Below are 19,643 nucleotides of genomic sequence, written 5' to 3' on the forward strand. Positions count from 1 at the left end.
TTATAGACAAAAGTCTATAGACAGTCTATAAACTCTCAGAGACATTTTCGCAACGAGGGCCATGTAGTTGTGGTCAAATATCAAATGCGACACATTTATGAGGCCGACCATCAGCACTTTCCAGACGTCCATCGTGGCCTGAGTAAGGTGCAGTGTTATCCGGGTGGGCCTGATAAAAAGAGGACTCCCAGTACGGTTACCACTGTGTAACTCGAGATTCAGCACAGTTGTTTGCGGTGGGGAGTATAATGTTGTCCATTCATTATTGCTTGTCTTCTCCTCTGATAGAGTGGGCTTGACGTCACCGCATTGTCACCCGTGACTCACTGTACCTGGACCGCTCATCGTGGCGTGGTGCATGTCGTCACTGCATGCCGACCAATCAACGAGGCTCGGTGTTACGTCAAAGACATCCACCTCAGCGACGCGTTAGAACCGGGAAGTATGGCCTTAACAGCGGTCGCAGAATACTGATGAAATGGAAGGAGACAGACTATATGGAGAAGGAAAGAAAAAGCTTCGATAAAGACCACTTGAGCTCTTGTAGGGAGAGCTTTCATAAACGCCAATATATTATCTCGACCCTTAGGTGTTTTTTCCAGTAATATGCTCGATCAACTTGGGGGAATACTTGTATAACGATAGGGTAGCTGGGCTTCTGCAGAAGCTGCCGTTGTAATATGTATATACCTCCTTATAACAAATGTTCAGAACACTTCTCTGGCGCCTGTTAATGCCCATCCTCAAGTACCTCTTACACCTGCAGCTATGGGAATTAATGGTGTCGGCTTTCAGCAAAAACTGCATTACTGGCTAGTCCCTGTACCTGATATACTCGCAGTTGGGAAGTATTCTGCTCAGAAGTATTATAAATGCTTGTCATTAAAAACCTCATAGGAAAAGCCAAAGCGTCATCCGGTTTATTGCTGGAATTCAAGTAGTGAATCAAAGGTACAGCAATGATGAACGGGCGCAGGCAGGGTGAAAACTGGCACCTCATCTGGTACAGCGCTCCCACGTGCACCTGCCAGCATAAAGCTTCATACAACTGCCTAGAAGAACCGCAAAAAGGCGCGAAACACAAAAAAGCGCCCGTATGCTGTGCGACGTCCGTCCATGTTAAAGATCCCAAAGTGGTAGAAATTATTCTGGAGCCGTCCACTACGTCACCTCTTTCATCCTTTCTTCTTTCACTCCCGCCTTTACCCCTTCTTTATGGAGCGGGTCGGGTGTTCACCGAGATAAGTGAGACAGTTACTGCGCCATTTCTTTTCCTGAAAACCAATTTTCAGCTACAACCGTGAAGACACCGCAGGAATATTGTCGGAGAATGCGAACTCGGTATTTGACTCGGCTGGCGACCGAACAAAATTGTGGATTCAACCCCGGAAATTCAAGTATGTATGGAAGTAAGCCTTAAAAGGGCCCCGGAACACATTTTCAGTGCATTGTTTCGCTTGTTGTTGCATAAAATGAGTTATAGTAATGCTATTAGCATAGGTCGTACCGCGTATACTGTGGTTTTTAATATTTTAATTAGCTCGCAAAAACAAATTCTTGGCGCTGACGGTGTCACCATACAGTGGCGGTTTTTATAAGCGGATATGAAATCACTTAGTGCGAGCTTGATCATGAGACAAACAGTAAATATACTGCAAATTGGGTTAATAAATAGAGATACGTTTTGTCAAGTTTTTGTGTTTTATATTACATTAACAAAACCAACTTGTTTACCCTAGATAAAAGCACTGTAAATCAAGTAAAACAAAAATACGCCACCAGAGACACTGGCTACTTTTTGTATCGAAGGACTTTGCGCCTCTCTGTAAACATCCTACGACCTAGCACTAAACACTTATGGCTAATCTCTATGTATCTGAGAGCGGCTTTGCGGAATCGATCCGATCGAGCCATTGCACTCTATAAGCGTTCGTTTCGGTCCCAAGGAAGGATGTGTTCGTTTCACACTTAGCAGGCGATGCATCGTCAGCTTGTGGAGAATCACCGGGCGGTGGCGCCAGATGGCGCCACGTTCCCGTCAACAGCGCGCGCTCCTTGCTCGCCGTGGCCAACCAGCGCGCTAGGAGCGACGGGCGATGGTTGGCGGTAAGCAGTAGCGGTACGCGCTATGCAAATGTGTCTGATATCTTGCGCAGGCAAGATATCGCAGTATCTCGCGCTGGAGTTCGGATCCATAAGTAAGGGAACGTCACTGATCAGTGTTCCCTTTTGCGCCGTCGATATGACGGTGAAGCATCGCTGGGTCAGCTAGGCGTTCACATGGCTGTTGTAACCATGCAAACGGCGCTGCCAGCCTTGGCTTGAACGAGTTACAGAGAACAGGCAACCATGGAGTGCGAACTTCCGCCACATGCTAAGATAGGCGGTTTTGATTGGTCGCCCTGAGTGTCGTCATTGGGAGAGTGAAATGGGAATGGGAAGCTGCGCGAAAATCGAGTTGAGGGCAGCATTTTTTGCTTGTATTTTGAAAATTTTTCATTAATAACTCCTGTTCCTATGCATCGATTCTCCTAATTATTTTTGAGTCAGCATCTGTGTGACATAAAGAATCCATCTGAAGCGTAACCGGCATCCGTTCAAGCGGTGTTTCGCACCCCCTTTAAATAAATCCCCTTATAGAATTCCCCCATTGCCTAAGGGCTCCATGCGCAGGAATACAATTTTTTTGGCGCTTTAGTATTTTATACGATGCACAATAGCCTGAATCACCTGACAAGCTAGAATTCCGTCACAAAACCACGCTTACGATTTGACACGTATTGAGTTTGCAAAATGCGGAGTTCGCGTTTCCCGGCATTCCCGTGAAGCGCCCTTCAACCTAGCAATACCTAAGCATTGATAATGTCGCATAACAGTTATGAGCTTCGAGGATTTCATTACTTGTTTTCCTTTCAGTGCGGAATTGATAAAAATCTGGGAGATCTGTTGTCAAAAAGTTGATGGAAGCATAATTTATTTTGGCGAATTTTGATGACTTGTGGTTGTGTAATAACAATAAATTTTTTTGCCAGTACGCAGGCTCGCACAGTAATTAAAAGAAAAGTCAAAATTTCTCCATAACCTGTCAATGGAACATAATAACTATGTACATTTCAGCCAGTTTTTGTCGTTATAGTTAGCTTTCGCATCAATTTATCTTTCAGCAGGCGTCCTGCTGTCACAAAATTCGGCGCATCTTCGAAAAACGGCGCTGCGCGTAAGCAATCGCGCCCGCACGCTGGAAAATAAAACAAAAAAAAAACAGCGGGGAAGGAACCCCGGAGAGCGCGTAACTTTGCGCGTGTTGCTGCCCTTTCCACTCATCTCGCCGGCGCGGCGCCAAAGTACACATGACCGCGCGTGGCGTCGATTTCTCTAGTATGTCTGGGTAGTTTCTACTCATCGTCGACGGAGAGGGCGTGACCTTGACTGCGCTAAAGTGATACCCTCTCCACTTCGCTATCGTGCCGGCGTCTTCGCATCGGAAGAAGGACACGGAAATTTCTCGAAGGTGGTTTCCGCGCTAGACCAACGGGGTTGCGCGCCCGGCGCGAGAAGGAGAAGGAGCTTGTGCAGTTGAAACCGCGTCAATGTGCGCGCCTGCCTTGGCGCGAAGAAAAAACAGACGTGGACTGCGCCTATAAATGAGGGGCTGCAACCGCCTGCTGTTAGCCCGAGCCGCCGTTCAAGCTTCCGAGGAGCGCGCCCGCTCGACTCCCGGGAGAACACCACTCGCCCAGCCCTGACCAGCGAGACAACGTGCGCCAGTCTGCGGATGGGCCCCGTCGTGCTCCTCAGGTCTTCGGACTGTCGCAGTGGCCGTTGAACAAATCGTGTTTTGTTTATTTGTCTGTCCCTGCGTTAGTGCACTTTAGGTGCAAAGATTTTGTTGAATTGTTATCTCTCTCAAGTGTTACTTTGCACGCGTTGCATGGTATTTGTGAATCACTTCGTATCTGCCCGTACGATGTGATAGTGAAATCCTTTGTATCGTCTCTCAGCTGTATAAACTTTGTTTTGTTCTGTGAACCTTTGGCTCCGACCCATTCTCTGGCTTGCGACCGGCGAAAGCTGGGCACCAAACGACCAACCCCTTGTCACTTGGTAGCTGGTCTCCGGCTGAGTTTGCCACGCCGAGTCGAGGGCATCTGCTCTGTGACCGAGGCCGCTTCCCCCACACGCTCTAAGGGTGTCTGGGAGCGCACGCGAAAGTGCGCGAAGTGGTGACACCTGCATCTCTAGGAGCTGAAAATTTCATCTCGCTTGGATAAATATGTTTCGAACGGCCTTTTTTGGTTATGTTAGCAATTCATGCGTTTCTACGGGCACAGTTAAAAATGATGAAAATTTCTAACCCTATATCACAGGGGACACGCCGTGTATTTCTGCATTAGGAAACTCTTAGAGACGGTCGCCTTCGGCAAAATTGGAGAAACCGCATGCCACGACTTGACGCAGATCGGGCAAAAGCAACCCACCAACACACTGAAAATGGCCTGCCCAAAGAACTCGCTCAAAGACCACGCAGCAAGGTACGAGCTTATAGGATTAGAACAGTGCAAACAGTTCTTGCAGTGCACTAAATGAAGCAAGCCAGACCTCTTACAGAGAAAAACGCGGTTTATAGAAAACATGAACAATTGCGGCGGCTGCGTTTTTATGGAGGCAAAACGCTAAGGCGCTCGTGTGCTGTGCGATATCAGTGCACGTTAAAGATCCTCAGGTGGTCGAAATTATTCCGGAGCCCTCCACTACGGCACCTCTCTTCCTTCCCTCTTACACTCCCTCCTTTATCCCTTCCCTTACGGCGCGGTTCAGGTGTCCAACGATATATGAGACAGATACTGCGTCATTTCCTTTCCCCCCAAAACCAATTAATAATAATAATAACCAGCCGCACCGTTTCTACTACGTCCGCCTTTTGCTTCACTAAGAGGCAACAAAATTAAAAGGAAATCGCACTTAACAAAAAAAATATCGGAAAGTAAATGGACAAAATGGTTTACTCAACCAAACACTAGCAAGCGTAGGATACGAGCCCTAACCTGCATTTTTCTCTCTAAGAGGGCTGACTTGCTTCATTTAATGCACTGCAAGAACTGTTTGCACTGTTATAAGAAACTAGGCAAGGACCCTCACCCATTGGCTTAGAACAGTGCAAACTGTTCTTGCAGTGCATTAAATGGAGCAAGCCAGCCGGGCTCTCTTACAGAGAAAAATTCAGTTTAGGGCTCGTATCCTTCGTTTGTTAGTGCTTGGTGCACTAAACAATTTTATCCATTTGCATTTCGTTTATTTTGTAAAGTTGGCTTTGTCTTTTAACTTAGTTGCTGCTCAGTGAAGCACGCTCTAAAGGCGGCTCGTGGTTGAAACGGTGCGGTGAAAGAGGTGCGCTTCGTTTGGAACCAGGCCACTGCGGTACTTTACAAAACGAAGTAGCTGACTTTTTGGCAAAATCACCTCTGAATGCACCAGTTGCCTGTAGCGTCCCTAATCTTGTTCTTTTCGGAATGACTCGATTTTAGCGTTTTCAGCTTATAACCGCCGCGTGCAACGATTCCTTACTCTCTACTGTCGACTACCGACATCTCATGTACCCATGGAAGACTCGTGCGTGTAAAACCCGGCAGTGTGAGGTAGCGATGACACTCATGTGGTGCAGGATTCCCCGTTTAAATCTTATGTAGATGCGGGTTCAGTCCCACAAACTTTTGTGCGGCTTGTGGTGAAGTAGAGACCTTGGAGCATTTCTTACTTTCTTGCCGGAGGTTTGCACATCAGAGGAGAGCACACCTAGAAATTCCCATTACAAAGTTGGGTCTCACCTTGTCGGTTCCTCTCCTCCTCTCTTTCGGCGCGAGCGCGAGGGGTTTTGCATTGCATCAAGTTAGCGAATACCTCCACAATTATATAACAGCTACCGGCAGGTTCCCTTGGTAATTGTTTCGCAAATTTACGCATTCAAAAGAGCGTCTGGGTATTTCCATATGTTTAATTATTTAGTTCTCAGATATTCTCTCCCGATATTTTGTTTCTTCTTTTTCTTTTAAATTACTCTGAAATTTCACCCAAGGCACAATCATTAGCTTGAGTCCAGTTTATCCTTTTCTATGTGGTCTCCCCACTGAACCCTGGCCAATCTCCCGTCGTGAGTATGTGCCATGTGACCAAGGCAACAACAGCAGCAACAAGAACGACGACGACGACGACGACGACGACGACGACGACAACAACAACAACAACAGCAGCAACAACAACAACAACAACAACAACAACAACAACAACAACAACAACAACAACAACAACAACAACAACAACAACAACAACAACAACAACAACAACAACAACAACAACAACAACAACAACAACAACAACAACAACAACAACAACAACAACAACAACAACAACAACAACAACAACAACAACAACGGTGCGGCTGGTTGCTGTCACGGTGCCTAATAGAGCCCTGCACGGGCTTCACTTCGAGGACCGAGCCCGGCCGAGGCCCGCGCCTTCAGGCCCCGTGGTCGATGCGGGCATGTTTAGTCATCGGCCTACTCTGTTCAAGGCCGGCCCTCCAAGCTCGGCGTGAGGCCCGTTCCCGCAGCAGCGCAAGTGGTAAATTGCTCACTGTGTGCGAGTATATAGACTCCTGGTAGACAATTAAAGAAGTTGCTGGCGTAGGCGCTGAGATCGCAGTAACGTGAAGAAATAGACAATAGGCGAAACTGCTTGGAGGTCTGGCAACGCCGCGCCCGTAGTCTCCTGTTGTCATCTTGTTTCCACCGAGCAGCCGCGTCATTTGCTTCCGTGCTTTTCTGCCATGAATCTCACGAATATATTTTGAAAACGCAAGCTTCAGGCCCTGCGCCCCTTATGCCGCTGATCTTCTGCCAAATGTGTCTCTTCCTGTCGTGTAGTCAGCACCAGAATGCTTCTACCACATTCTCTGCTTCGCTTGAAGTTTGGCGCCCAAGTGCAACACACAACAATAAATAAAAGCCGGACATATGCCCTGTGTTTACTGGCCCCAACCCGGCGAAACAGCGCACTTCCCGCAGCGCATTTCGCGTTTTCTATCCAATTGAAAAATCTGCTCTTTGTCCATCCAAAAGGGGAGCATGCGTTTATTTCGACATGGCAGCGGAGGAAAGAAGCCTTTGCTTGCGCACGCTCTGCAGTGTTCAACTCTTAGTACAGCGCTAACTGGACGATGACTACTAACACAGGGAAAACTAATGCATTGTCCTCTGCATTGGCTGGAGCGCCAATACGGAAATAGCGGCCGTGTGCCAAGAGTTTGCCCGTTTTTTTTCTCTGTTACGCTATACCAGCTGAAACTGCATTGATCAGTTTCATCAATAATTGTGGGGAAAAATGAATATAACTCAATCTCAGTTATGTTTACCTGATATCAATATAAAAGGACTTTAAAGCATGAACATGCAGCTATGTTCGATTTAAAGCGGGGTGTGGGCTTCTACGCAACTAATGCAGCTAGACAATGGCAGCGGCACTGTCTCGGCGGCGACGATGACGAAGGTTCGAGGCACAGGCTATTCTCCTCTCCTTCGGAACAAACGCCAAGGGATATGCCTTTAAACCAGTGTGCGATTTCATTTACAGATATATAATTACATCAGGTATATTCCTCTGCTAGATTATGAATTAACTACTTTTCTAATTTCGTTTTTTACTGTCTCCATTTTTAATCCAAATTCGAGCCCAGGTCACAAAATTATCCAGTTACTCCACTCCTTGCCCCTGAGTGCATTTGCATCAGCGATGCATCCTGTCCAATCCCCCGCCGTGGGTAAGTGCCATTAAGCCTGCGGACATCATTGTCATCATCATGTAAACGGGATGGTCAGGTGACAATGACGCCAAAGCGACGGAGCGCTTGATGCAGGTGGTACGACATCGACAACAGCTCGGAACCGGATGAACTAGGCTAAATTAGCTTGCGCTGTAAAAAAAAGCATCCCAAGTCATCATAATCAGTCTGTTCACGCACACTACAAGGCAAATGCCTCTTCCATAGCTCTCCAATTAACCCTGTCCTTTGCCAGCTGCAGTAACCCTATTCCCGCATACTGCTTAATCTCATCTGCCCAACTAACTTTCTGCCTCACACTGCTACGCTTGCCTACTTTTGGAATACACTCCGTTACCCTTAAGGACCAGCGGTCATCTTGCCTTCGCATTACATGCCCTGGCCAAGCCCATTTATTCCTCCTGATTTCGACTACGATGTCATTTAGTCCCGTTTGTTCCCTCACCCACTCTGTGCTCTTCCTCTCTCTTAACGTTACACCTATCATTTTTCTTTCCATAGCTGTCGTCGTTCTACTTGGCTTGAGCGTCCCAAGTACGGGTCTCTGATTTAAGTGCGTGAGTTAAGCCTTAAGTTTCACGCCGCATGTGCACAACTCTATTAAACGAACGAAACTGTAGATTTGACACACTTTTAGCAAAACGATTTGTTCTATATGCAAGCGTTCTGCCGCGGAGGCCGCTGGCAGGAAGGCGGCTTGCTGTCTTTTATTGGATGCTGGTGCTTCTTGAAGCACCTCCTTAACTGAGGACAAAATTTGTTTGCCGGTCAAAAGGCAATCAAAGGAAGCTGATGCAGGGTGATAAAGAAATGCAGCGCTGGAGGACGAAGCGTCGCAGGTTTCCTGCGGTCATATCAAAGCAACTTGAATTCCATCCATCAAGCAGAAAGCGCTGCAGCGTTACAGTTACTTTCAGTTAATCTATATCAAGTGTTCCTTATGTGCACAGTATGTTGCAATGTTTCTTACCGCTACTGCTACTCATCTCAGAAATCACCAAGGATGTTTCAAACGTGAAGGGCGCAGAAGACAGTTGCTCTAGATACCGCAAGTAGTGATTTTATTCATCGCGACGAATTTATTTATCTATTGCATACTGCCAGCTTAGATGTCAGGCCTTGAGCAGGAGTGGGTGGTACAGAGCAAGAGATTATACTGTAATGCAATGTACACTTAATCGAAAGGCGTGAAAATAACATGTAGAACACATACAAAGCAAAAACTTAATTATAAACATTAGGTTAAGACCGTGAGAAATACTGCTGTGCGTTACGGAAGGCGATCAAAAAGGAACCTCGCCCAACACTCAGCCATACTTGCATGTAAGTAATTCTATGTGTGGAGTGTTGGCGGGAAAAATGACGAAACAAATACATTTGTTTTACATAAAAAATTGCTCACTTCCTTGGAATGAAAAGATTCGATTCGTCGCCGGGTAGATGACTGAAAATAAGTGTTTTTGTTTATTCTAAGTTGATTATGATACATAAAATGGAACAGTTTTATTCTTTTCTTGTTTAATATATTCTGCTAATGTTGCAAAACACGGCGCACGGAACCGGCCAAGAGGATAACTTCCGGGTTCAAGCAGCGTATCAGCAAGTAGAAGGGCCGGTCAATCCGGAAACGAGACGGGTCCAGTATGACGCCACCGGCAGCTGCTGCAGAGTCTGCTGGAGCTGTTGTCTCGGTGCCTTCTTCGTTGACTTCGATGGATGCCTTGTGCAGGGCGACCGACAGGGTGGGGAGGCCCCCTGCCCCTTCGCCGTCTTTCTTGGAGGCGCCGTCAGTCGTGAAGCCCGGAAGGTTGACCATGTGCGGATCGAACAGGTCCTTGACGCCCATCGCATTCAAGACGGCCTTAAGGTCGGTCGTCTCTTCTAGCTGCATGAGAATAATGCGGAATCCTCAATTTACTGGACACCCAATGCTGGATAGGACAGAGCTAGCAGTGGGTGCTCCTAACACCATTCGCGAAACACCGATCACATGTTCCCGCTGACGTCAAACGTTCCAGTTGAACGTATGAGCCGGAGGGGACCAGTAGCTGCTGTATGGAGCGCAGTCTGTTTTGTTATCCAACTGAAGGGGTAGTGTATAGTCACCATCGAGGGGAGGAAGGGTGCCACCCAATTGCCTTTTCGTGTTGCTCTTGCCACACGAGAAGCGGCTTTTCCGCTGAACATGAAACATAAAGGCGGAGCTCCGCGCAACTCTGTTCCCTGCGTGAGCATGTACAGAAACCCTATCGAACATTACCATCTAGCGCCATCGGCCAGAAGCAAATACCGCATAACTCTTCGGGGTGAGAGCACGGTGAGATGCTATATGAACATGTTAATTATGATAGGCTACTTTTCCCATCGCTGAAAAATATAATCTGCAATATTGTTTCTTTGCTGAAACGAATAGCTCCGACGGCTACAGAGAATCAGTGAGGTCTCCTCTCCAGTATGCTGCTCTAGAAGCGCAGCCCCGCCGATGATTCTCTCCTCGGGTGGCGCGCATCGCAGCAGCTGTCGCAGATTGACCGTGCTGCATTCCTCCGCTCTCGCCATTCTCTTTCTCCTCCTTCCAGGGTGCTCACCTTCCGGATGGTTATCGTTGTAACCATCCTCTGGTTATGTCTTCCTATTCTCTCGCCATAAAGTCTCCTTGCATGGTAAGCCTCCTCGTCCTCCCAGGGTAACAACGCTCCGTGAGGTTTCCGTGGCAACCACCGACGGGTTGTGACTTCTTATCTTATACTTTTGCCATAACCTCCTTCTTCCAAGGCAACACTTCCTCCTGTTGGGGATACCTCCTCTCTCCCGATACGACCCTCCTTCCATAGTAACCACCCTACGGATGGTTGCTGTGGTAACCACCCACCGGTTTAGCACTTCTCCGCTCACTCCGCTACGCTCCGCCTCCGAGTGGTTCCCATGGCAACGCACCACAGCGAGAGACAACATGCTACTGCGACGCGAGACCCGGGAACGGGCGCGTAAGAGTTGTCCCTATAAAAAAAAATAGAGAGCTAGGATAACCGGTCGAGCGCATAAATTAGCTAAAGTTGTTATAGTTGTGGTTTAATAATGTAGCCTTGCATTCTGCCATAGACCCATCCTCAGGTTACCCATTTCTCTGTCCACTTCATAACCTCCTCTTTCCACGGAAGTCCACCTTCTGGGTTCTTTCCGTGTCGGCCAACTTACTGTTTGCGCATTGATCCGCTCTCGCCTTAACCTTTCCTGTCTGTCCTCTGCCTTAATGGTGGAGAGGAGGATTTTCTTCCTTGCGCTTTGCCACCTGCCACGATAAGCAGGTAGTGGCCACTGAAATGAATCAAAATAAAACGGGCAGCACCCGGTAATTTGACTGGATTTAATCTAATTGAATCAGATAAGACTCAAGTAACTTGAACTAGTTAAGTTTATTTGACTTAACTCACCGACTAATTAATGTCCTACGGCTGAACCTGTAGATATTCGATAATACAATGCAGGGCTGTATGGTTAAATCAAACCTATAACAGCTTTCGCTGCAAAAGCTACGTTATTCGGTAACTGGTGTACTATAATGGCGCCGAAAACTGCTTCGGTCATGTTAAATTTGGGCCAGTTAACTAATCATCTCAAAAATGTTTTTCTGGCAGTCTAGTTGGTGCTTCTCGTTTATGATTAAACTACGCGAAAGAACAGGGCAGAGATAAGAAACACACACTGCGCTCTGTGTGTGTACGTGTTTCTTGTGTCTTTCTTTCGCGCAGTTTAATCATCTCAAAAGCATTGCAAGGAACGGCCAGTGCGAGTTTGTCTTCAGCGTACACCTGAGTGCCTCATCACTTGCGTTGTTCCTCGGAATGTATCGCCGATGGCGTTTCGCACCTTGAAACGAGGCAGCTCCAGCTGCACATCCTGCTGCGGGTCGAATCCACCCAGCAGCCGCTCCAGGCGGCCTGGGGTGAGTGCCTCCAGGAGAGAACCGAGCCCGTCCATCTGGTCCGGCACCAGCAGCGTCATAGAGACGCGGCCACCCGCGTAGGCCAGCTCCACGGCGCGTGCCGGAAGGCCGTCGCAGTAGTGGTTGAGCCGCGCTGGCGTGTCGCCCGACATCATGCGCACGCGGACCACCCGGGAGCGGGTCTCGTGGAAGTCACGTGTGACGGTGCGGCCAGGGTCGAACGGCACGATCCATCGTCCTGCGCATGCCCGTTGCGTGGGAACGAGTGAGACCGGTTGCTGACCTGAAGCAGGTGTGGACCAGCCTTCAGGTTCGCTTCCGTTTCATGTAGACAAGAAAAGAAACACGAAAACAAATTGGTTGATTGTGTGGAAGGGGTCGTTTATTCTTCAGGAGCACTCAACTATGGCACTCCTTTCTTCCTTTGTTTTTTTACTTCCTCCTTTGCGTCTTCTCTTAAGGCGCCATTGAGGTGTCCACCGAGATATGAGACAGTTATCGCGCCATTACTTTCCTCAAAAACCAATTTTCAAAACCCGCTTTCTTTATTTCTTGGCGATGTGATGCGGTAAAGTATACATTGGTCAAACCAGGAGATGCCGAAATGAAAGGCTTCGCGAGCACAACAGAAAGGTAGAAGACATAAAGTTTTCTGAACATTGTCAGAATACAAGTCAGGTGTGTGCAGCTTGCTGTTTAATGAATGCACTGTCATAAGCAGGAGCATAAAACAGCTAACACGTGAGATCAATTCAATTTAATTTATTCAGCACGACATCATAGTGCTAGGTTCGCGGCAAAAAAGTCAACAAAAATCGTCGGCTGGACGGGAACCGCGCCCTCGTTACAGACAATTAAGCGGCAGCGATGCCGCATTTTGTTACACTGAGCAGAAACTCACCAATTCGAGAGAAAAAAAAGAACAGTTAAAGACATACAGAGTGAACAAAGAATTTTATCATGTAGCTATACAGAGCACGCAGACAATCACCTTTAAACACTCGTTCTCTAACGGGAAAAAATTGATGTGAAGTACATGCAGAAGCACAAACTGCAAGAAAAACTGTGGTTACAAAAAATACAAGAGTTAAGGGAAAACACAGGCAACTGCATGAAAGAAATTTGACATCAAAAGTGAAATTTATGCGAGGCATAATAATAATAATTGCTGTTTGAGGAAAGGAAATGACGCAGTATTTGCCTCGTATATCGTTGGACACCTGAACCGCGCCGTAAGGGATAAAGGAAGGAGTGAAAGAAGGAAGGAAGAGGTGCCGTAGTGGAGGGCTGCGGAATAATTTCGACCACCTGGGAATCTTTAACGTGCAATGACATCGCACAACACATGGGCGCCTTAGCGTTTTGCCTCCATAAAAATGCAGCCGCCGCGGTCGGGTTCGAACCCAGGAACTTGGGATCAGTAGCCGAGCGCTCTAACCCCTCAGCCACCGCGGCGGGTGCGAGACGTTGCAGCTTCCACTCTTTAGCTGCAAGGGAATAAGGATGGATGTTTAAGGAGAGCGTTTTGTCCAGAGAGTACGGTAGCTGAAGTTCGATCCTTTGCTGCCCATAATTCGTACGGCTGGGCGGGATATGGCGAAGTGGTCTTATTTTTTCACAAGTTCTCAAGTTTGCAATGTCTTGTAGTATTGTGGTGTTTCTTTTATATACTGAAGCTTCCTTTTATATAAGTAAGGCCAGAAAAGTAAAAAAAGAACCTGAAAGATGATTGTGCGAGCACCCCTTCTGTTTCGCTATCAAGAAAGGAGATGAAGTTTCTTGATGGCGTGAACAAAACCTAGATAAGATATTCGATTAGCGCATGCTTTTGGTTTTTCGGTTAGCGTTTTGGCCTGTCTGATTGAGCGCTACTTTTCGTCATATTTAGTTCACGTTTTTCTCCCAAGGTGTCACGAGTGATTTTGAGTATCTATTACAGTTTGGGGCACATCTCTAGTCTACAATATGCACTGCTATGTAAGTGCTAGGCCACTCTTGTTCGGACATGTAAACTAATCGTATACGCCCGCCTTATAACTTTATGACCCGCAACTTTGGTGAGAAATTTTTATTCTCCCATTGGCTGATATTTAACTCTGTCAGTCGGCGTTCGCTATCTCGAATCGAATCGAAATATTTTCTGGCCTAAATTGTATATCCAGGCCTAAAAAAAGCCGATGTGTTAGATTTGGAAACACGCACGGTTTGTTTTGACAGACATGTACCGATTTTAAGGCGACATTGTTGAAGCCCCCGTTCTGCAGAAAATCCGGCGCCCTGGCCATTTTGAGCGAAAAATCCTCGAGAAGCAGCAACCTGGGTGGGCAACCATTGTCACGCGACTTTGTGACGTCATCGCAACCTGCCCACCGGATTGTGGTCGAGGGTCCCTCTCTCCCCACAGTGCTTGCACTTATCGTTTTTCTATCACCAGTCTGAATATGATAACGAAGTTCCCAGCTTGAAGGCGTCGCCGTGCTTCCCTGCATGGCGGCGCCTTCAAGCTAGGAACTTCGTAAACCCGGTCTGGGCTTATCATATTCAGACTGGTGATAGAAAAAACGATAAGTGCAAGCACTGTGGGGAACGGGGGACCCTCTACCACATAATCTGGGAATGCGCTAGCTCCCCAGGGGCTAAAGCAAACATAAATTGTAGAGAAGCCTGGGAAGCCCTGCTGCGGAGCGAGGTCTCTGCTCAACAGCAACAAGCCATCCGCCTGGCGACAGAAGCCGCGAAGAGTCAAGACCTCTTTGCCTGCTTGTGATCGCGGAGGTCCCCGCCCCCGTCCTCTAGGCCTGCGTGCCGGGGTCGGGGAGTAGGGGGCCTCCTTATCTGGTGGAATATTAAAGTTGTTATCATCATCATCCCACAGGATTGTGAATAAACTGACAAGTGTGGTAGGTGGCAGCTAAAGTAATGATTTCACGCGAGAGGTTGCTCGGAAAGAGCACCCTGTGTCGCACAGAGAGGTTATAGGAGTGTGCTAATAGACATATGGACATATTGTAAAATCACCCTTAACAATTCTGGACAAAGTTATTTTTGAACGGCAAAGAGCTTGCGAACGCAATTTTTTTCATATACTGTAAGATTTCATTATAACAACCAACTCGTCGACACGATTACATTTTTTTTGCTATTGGAGTTTTTACGATTGTCAAAAGCGTTCCCCGTTGGTCGTCTATAGCAGTCTTAGCTCTTCAACGCGAGAGGAGGAAAAACTTTAAAAGAAAGATTTTGCTACACGTAGGCAGAATGGACCACTACCTTCGCTGTATACTTTCATAACTGTACCTTACAAAGTACCAATATTCAAAATTTTTGTCCAAAAATGTTATGTTAGACATGTGGCGATTAAACTATAAGTGCAGACACCAGAATTCAATTTTTTCGCTATTATGGGGAAGACAATAGTTAACACACATTACCACGTGGAATTCTCCTATGCAGTAAAATATTTATAGCGCAATTTCTTCTCTCATGTTGTTCCAGCTTCGGATTGAGTAGCCGAACGATGGTTACCCGAAAACAAGAACCGAAAACAAGAAGCGTTTGTCCAGATTTTATGGGTTTGTGAAACAGCGAAGCAGCTATTATACAGCAGCGATGCCTCCCGGCTTCTGCACTGAAGAAACCGGCTGCGTACCTTTGAAGTAGAGCGCGCTGACAAGCGCTAGAAGCGTGGCGGCGTCAACGCTTCCGGGAGGCAGCAGTTCCTTGATCCACGAACACGTGGTTCTCTCGACACAGGCGTTGATTCTGGACCGGCAGGCGTCCGGGTCCACGTGAAAGCCTATGGACTCGACAGGGCTCTGGTAGTGCTTCTCCAGAGTCGCCTGGTAGTTCCCCGATGGCCGGAGCCGGTCATCGGCGTACAGTCGGTTGGCCAGGCTCAGGGCGACGTCGTCATCCAGGCGGCCCAGCTCGCTGAAGACGTGCCTGGGTGGGGTTCCGGGCCAGGAGCGGTCAGACAGACGACGCACGCTACTCATGAAGGTGGTCCTATCTTTATGAATGCTTGAAATGCATTATGCGGTTCGCTCGGCGTCTCGTCTTCCGTTGTATCATTTTTGTATGGCACCCCGTGTCCGTACAGGTGCACAGCTAGGAACAAAGGCCAGTCTACGCGTACTGTGCACCTGTTCTCATCATTGTGTGGATGCCAAACGCCGTTAAAAACGCCGTAGAAAAATGAACAGGACATTTAAGCTCCGCCTTAAGAATATTACACGGTAGCGTTAATGAGTTGATGCCCATATTTAGGGAATTGGTAATTCTCAACTTTACATAGTCATAGGTCCCTGGGAGTGCTCACACCACTCCTCCCACAATGGTGAAGCGGTTAAAGGATGCGCCTCTGCCCGTGATGGCAGCCGCAGAACCCGCTGGGGCTTGTGCGACCCAAGTTGCTCTTTCCGGGAAACCTCTCGCGATAAATCATTAATTCAAGAGCCACCTGCCGCGGTGGTTCGCTAGGTCACAATCTGCTCTTAATGACGCCACAAGGTCACATGACCTAGGTGACCCCCCTATAGGTTGGTTCTCCGGCGGGTGGGTATCTAGGCGACCGTACGCCACACTACTGTTCGCTCACAATGCCGACAACGCCGACGGCGGATTTTTTGGGTAGCGGGGCCTTTAACGCTATCGAGTTAATACATACGACTTTATGGGGGCTCGATTAAACGAACTGCACTGAAGTTCCTACTCCAGGGCAGACGCAGCTCGGATTGCCTTGCATCATTCCCATGCAGACATACAAGGATCCTGAGCCGGCGTCTTGGCAGGCGTGAATATACAACTGTTGAATTGACGATTCTAAGCACTGATAAGAAAACTCGAGTGAAAAGTACTGTATACAATGGCTGTAAGAGACATTAATAACAACTTCAGTAGCTACTAACTGAAGAAATGAACTGAATAAATAAGTAATAGGTGATATAATTTGTAAAAGATCAGCTCGACGACTGGAGGAGAACGGTCTGTGGCTGCTATACACAGTATCTTTATATGTAAGCCACAGAGTAACTCTTAACGCATCACAGTGAGCTCATTAATAACCATACCGTGTCCAATGGGGCATTACGGCACACCGTGAATTCTATCAAAGCACGTAGTTTGGAGCTACTGTGCATTACTTTTGAACAGAATGACGTTTTATCTAACGTTGCGTTGTTGTGAGCATTAAGTGCTGTGATCCTGTTGTATACATGGGTCGGACTGTAGCCGTACAGCTATAGTATAGTGCTACTCCACCGCTATCGCGCTATCGTACGCTGTCTACCGCCAGTTACGAACAGCGCATGCGCATGCGACGTAGACGGGGCAATGTGCGTATGCACTAAACAGGGCCATCTGCTAAGTGCAATCTACTTCAAGTTGGGGGATTCCCCTAAATGCGTTACTAACACCGTTTCTTTTCGAGTTGATCGCTTCACCCTGACTTTGCCAACTGCAGCCCACTTCGCTCGGCGTTGTTGATCGACTAAATCCGAGAGACGGTAGTCCTGGGTTTGAGCCTCAGATTAGGATAATTTTTCTTCAGGCGTGCCGTTTTTGAGGAAGTTGTACAGTTTTTTATAGCATTATGGGTGCGTTTAGGTGGGTGCTAATAAGAGATTACTCCCTTATTGAAATCTATTCTATCTTGGGGGATCACCCCAACCAGGCGTGACTGCACATGCCTTTTGACCGTTGCGGGAGGTGGCAGCGCTATGCTGAAGCTAATAGGAACACGAAAGCGTTTAGTATTCACAACGCCTCACAGGCGCACCTGAACTGCTCGTGCACCGTCCTGTTATCGGCGCCATGCAAGGCACCGGAGAGCTCCCTCATGGTGCGTCCTCCGGTGCCCGCGAGCACCATGGACAGCGCCGAGGCCACGGCCAGCGGAGAAAAGGCCACGTTTTCCGCCGGATCCTCGTCGGGCCGCTGGGAGGCAGCCTGCGCAAGTAGCGGTCGTGAGATGCGGCATTTGTTGGCGTGCTCTTAACTCTGCGTAATGCGCTGCCAATAATCTGAGTAGGGCTGTCCTGCGATGAATTCCCACAATTAGCCGATTTCGCGTCCGCTGTTGCAAACACAGAGGAGCGCTGTCCTTAGCCCGGCCTAAAGCTGTTCGACGGAATAAGGCGCCAGCATCTGCTACATCGATAAACGAATGAATGAATAAATCATTGTATGAAGTCACAGGTTGTCCGCATTGTCCAGCGATTAAGTATTAGCAAAGATAGCTATACCCGTGTCCACGAGTGCTCCCGCTGCTGTCCCTACCATGACCGCACCACTCGACAGCTTCCAGTTTCCGAGTCAAGTGCACAGTTTTGTCGAAGGTCTGGAGTTTACCGCGACCGCGTCTGGAAACGGGAGAGGTGCCGACCGGCAGCGCTATTAGAGAGTTAAAACTTAGTTCGTCAGTGCGCAGGTGTTCCCGCAGATATATATCGGCATACCCTTTGCATCAGGGCTGAGGCGAGTGCCACCTTGCCGTGTAAATAAAGTGGTTAACTGTTTTATTTTTTGTAACTATCCATCTCCTTTTTCAAACTTTGAGTACTGTTCTGTTGATTTTTCTTTCCCCGGCATTCAATGCTATTTTTCATGTTGCAAGCGATATTACTGCTATTTCTGTCACGTTTCGTGCAATTTCTTCATTATGCTCTTACACCACCAATCTCCCAGTCTTCTCTTGTTCGTCTCTACAGCTAATGTGTTAATTTTGATTTCTATATCCCTAAAACCCAAATGTACGGGAATGCTTACAATGTCCTCTCCGACATCTGGCTGTAATAGCTTTACAGTCTACCAGAACAAGCCTGCCGGTACTTGCCGTCATCTGGTGCACTGAGGGTGATCTGCTCATGCAGAGTGGCTCCTCGCGCAAGCTGGCCACAGTGGATCCCGCTATGATATAACTCTCTATTTCTCTATTGCCGGCGGCGCTCGCTCGTGCTGAGGTCGCGCCAGACGATGAGGCATTTCTCTCTTCCTCCCGTGAGCCCCACAGCGAGAGGGACATGTCTCATCGCGCGGTGCACACTGGGAAAGCGTTGCCGATAGCAGCACCACCGGTTGGTGCAGCTCCCGCTCCAAGCTGCGGTCGCGAGGAGCTCGAAACATTTTGGAAAACTCTGTATACTTCAATAAAGGCCCACCTGAACAACATTGGGTGCGTTCTTATACTCCAGAGTAAACGGCTACTGAGGCGTCCTGCCGGACAGCCGCCATCTTGGATCGCACGAAGCCGTCCAAGAAGACTGCTTCGCCGAAATCAGCATCGATGCAAGCTAACTTCCTGCAAAGCTGAACATGCGGATGAGCAAGTCGCGCTCTTCGCGGTCGCCGAAGTACAGTCGCAGTTTAGAAATGATCCATCCTTCAAATGTAAGTCCTTCCGTTAAGTACATTTGCAGGCAGACTAATGGCTAATTAGGTAGTCTTCGTTACCGTTCGATTCGTGCAGTGCATAATCGTGAATCACGCAGGAGAGAATCGTGCGGTTGAGAGCTCTGCTAAAGCAATGGAGGCTGTAGATCTGTTTACACGGTCAGTTTGTAACCTGATGATGGCTACTCATGGCGCCTTGATTTTATGGATTAAAACTCGTCACTGTGTTTGGGTTCCTCGCGGGGTGTCAATACGGCTGGTGTATAACGCCACGCAGATGTGTTTTTCCCTTGCTGTATAACCAAATCACCTTTCGTGCATATTATTTTTGTGTTTAAAATATTTCGTATTCTTTTTATGTTTACAGGACCGTCTGGACGAGCACATTCGAGGAGTACGTACAGTTCAGCATCAATAATAAGATAATTAGAGCGCACATCGTTAGCGTTGGCTACAGGTAGACTGGCCGATGGG

General features: G+C 47.8%; 1 protein-coding gene across 1 annotated transcript in view; it reads right to left on the bottom strand.

Moving 5' to 3' along the window:
- Positions 1 to 9,365: 9,365 nt before the first annotated feature.
- Positions 9,366 to 19,643, bottom strand: part of LOC144134231 (iris-like) — an 11,564-nt gene continuing 1,286 nt past the window's right edge. Inside the window, exons 3-6 of the mRNA XM_077667190.1 lie at positions 17,557 to 17,726; positions 15,430 to 15,722; positions 11,705 to 12,018; positions 9,366 to 9,719 (exon numbers count right to left, since the gene is read on the bottom strand). Of these exons, the coding sequence (XP_077523316.1) occupies positions 9,366 to 9,719; positions 11,705 to 12,018; positions 15,430 to 15,722; positions 17,557 to 17,726 (1,131 nt within the window). The remainder of the gene's footprint in view (positions 9,720 to 11,704; positions 12,019 to 15,429; positions 15,723 to 17,556; positions 17,727 to 19,643) is intronic.

The sequence above is a fragment of the Amblyomma americanum genome, chromosome 5 (genome assembly GCF_052857255.1).
Source record: "Amblyomma americanum isolate KBUSLIRL-KWMA chromosome 5, ASM5285725v1, whole genome shotgun sequence".
Classification (NCBI taxonomy): domain Eukaryota; kingdom Metazoa; phylum Arthropoda; class Arachnida; order Ixodida; family Ixodidae; genus Amblyomma; species Amblyomma americanum.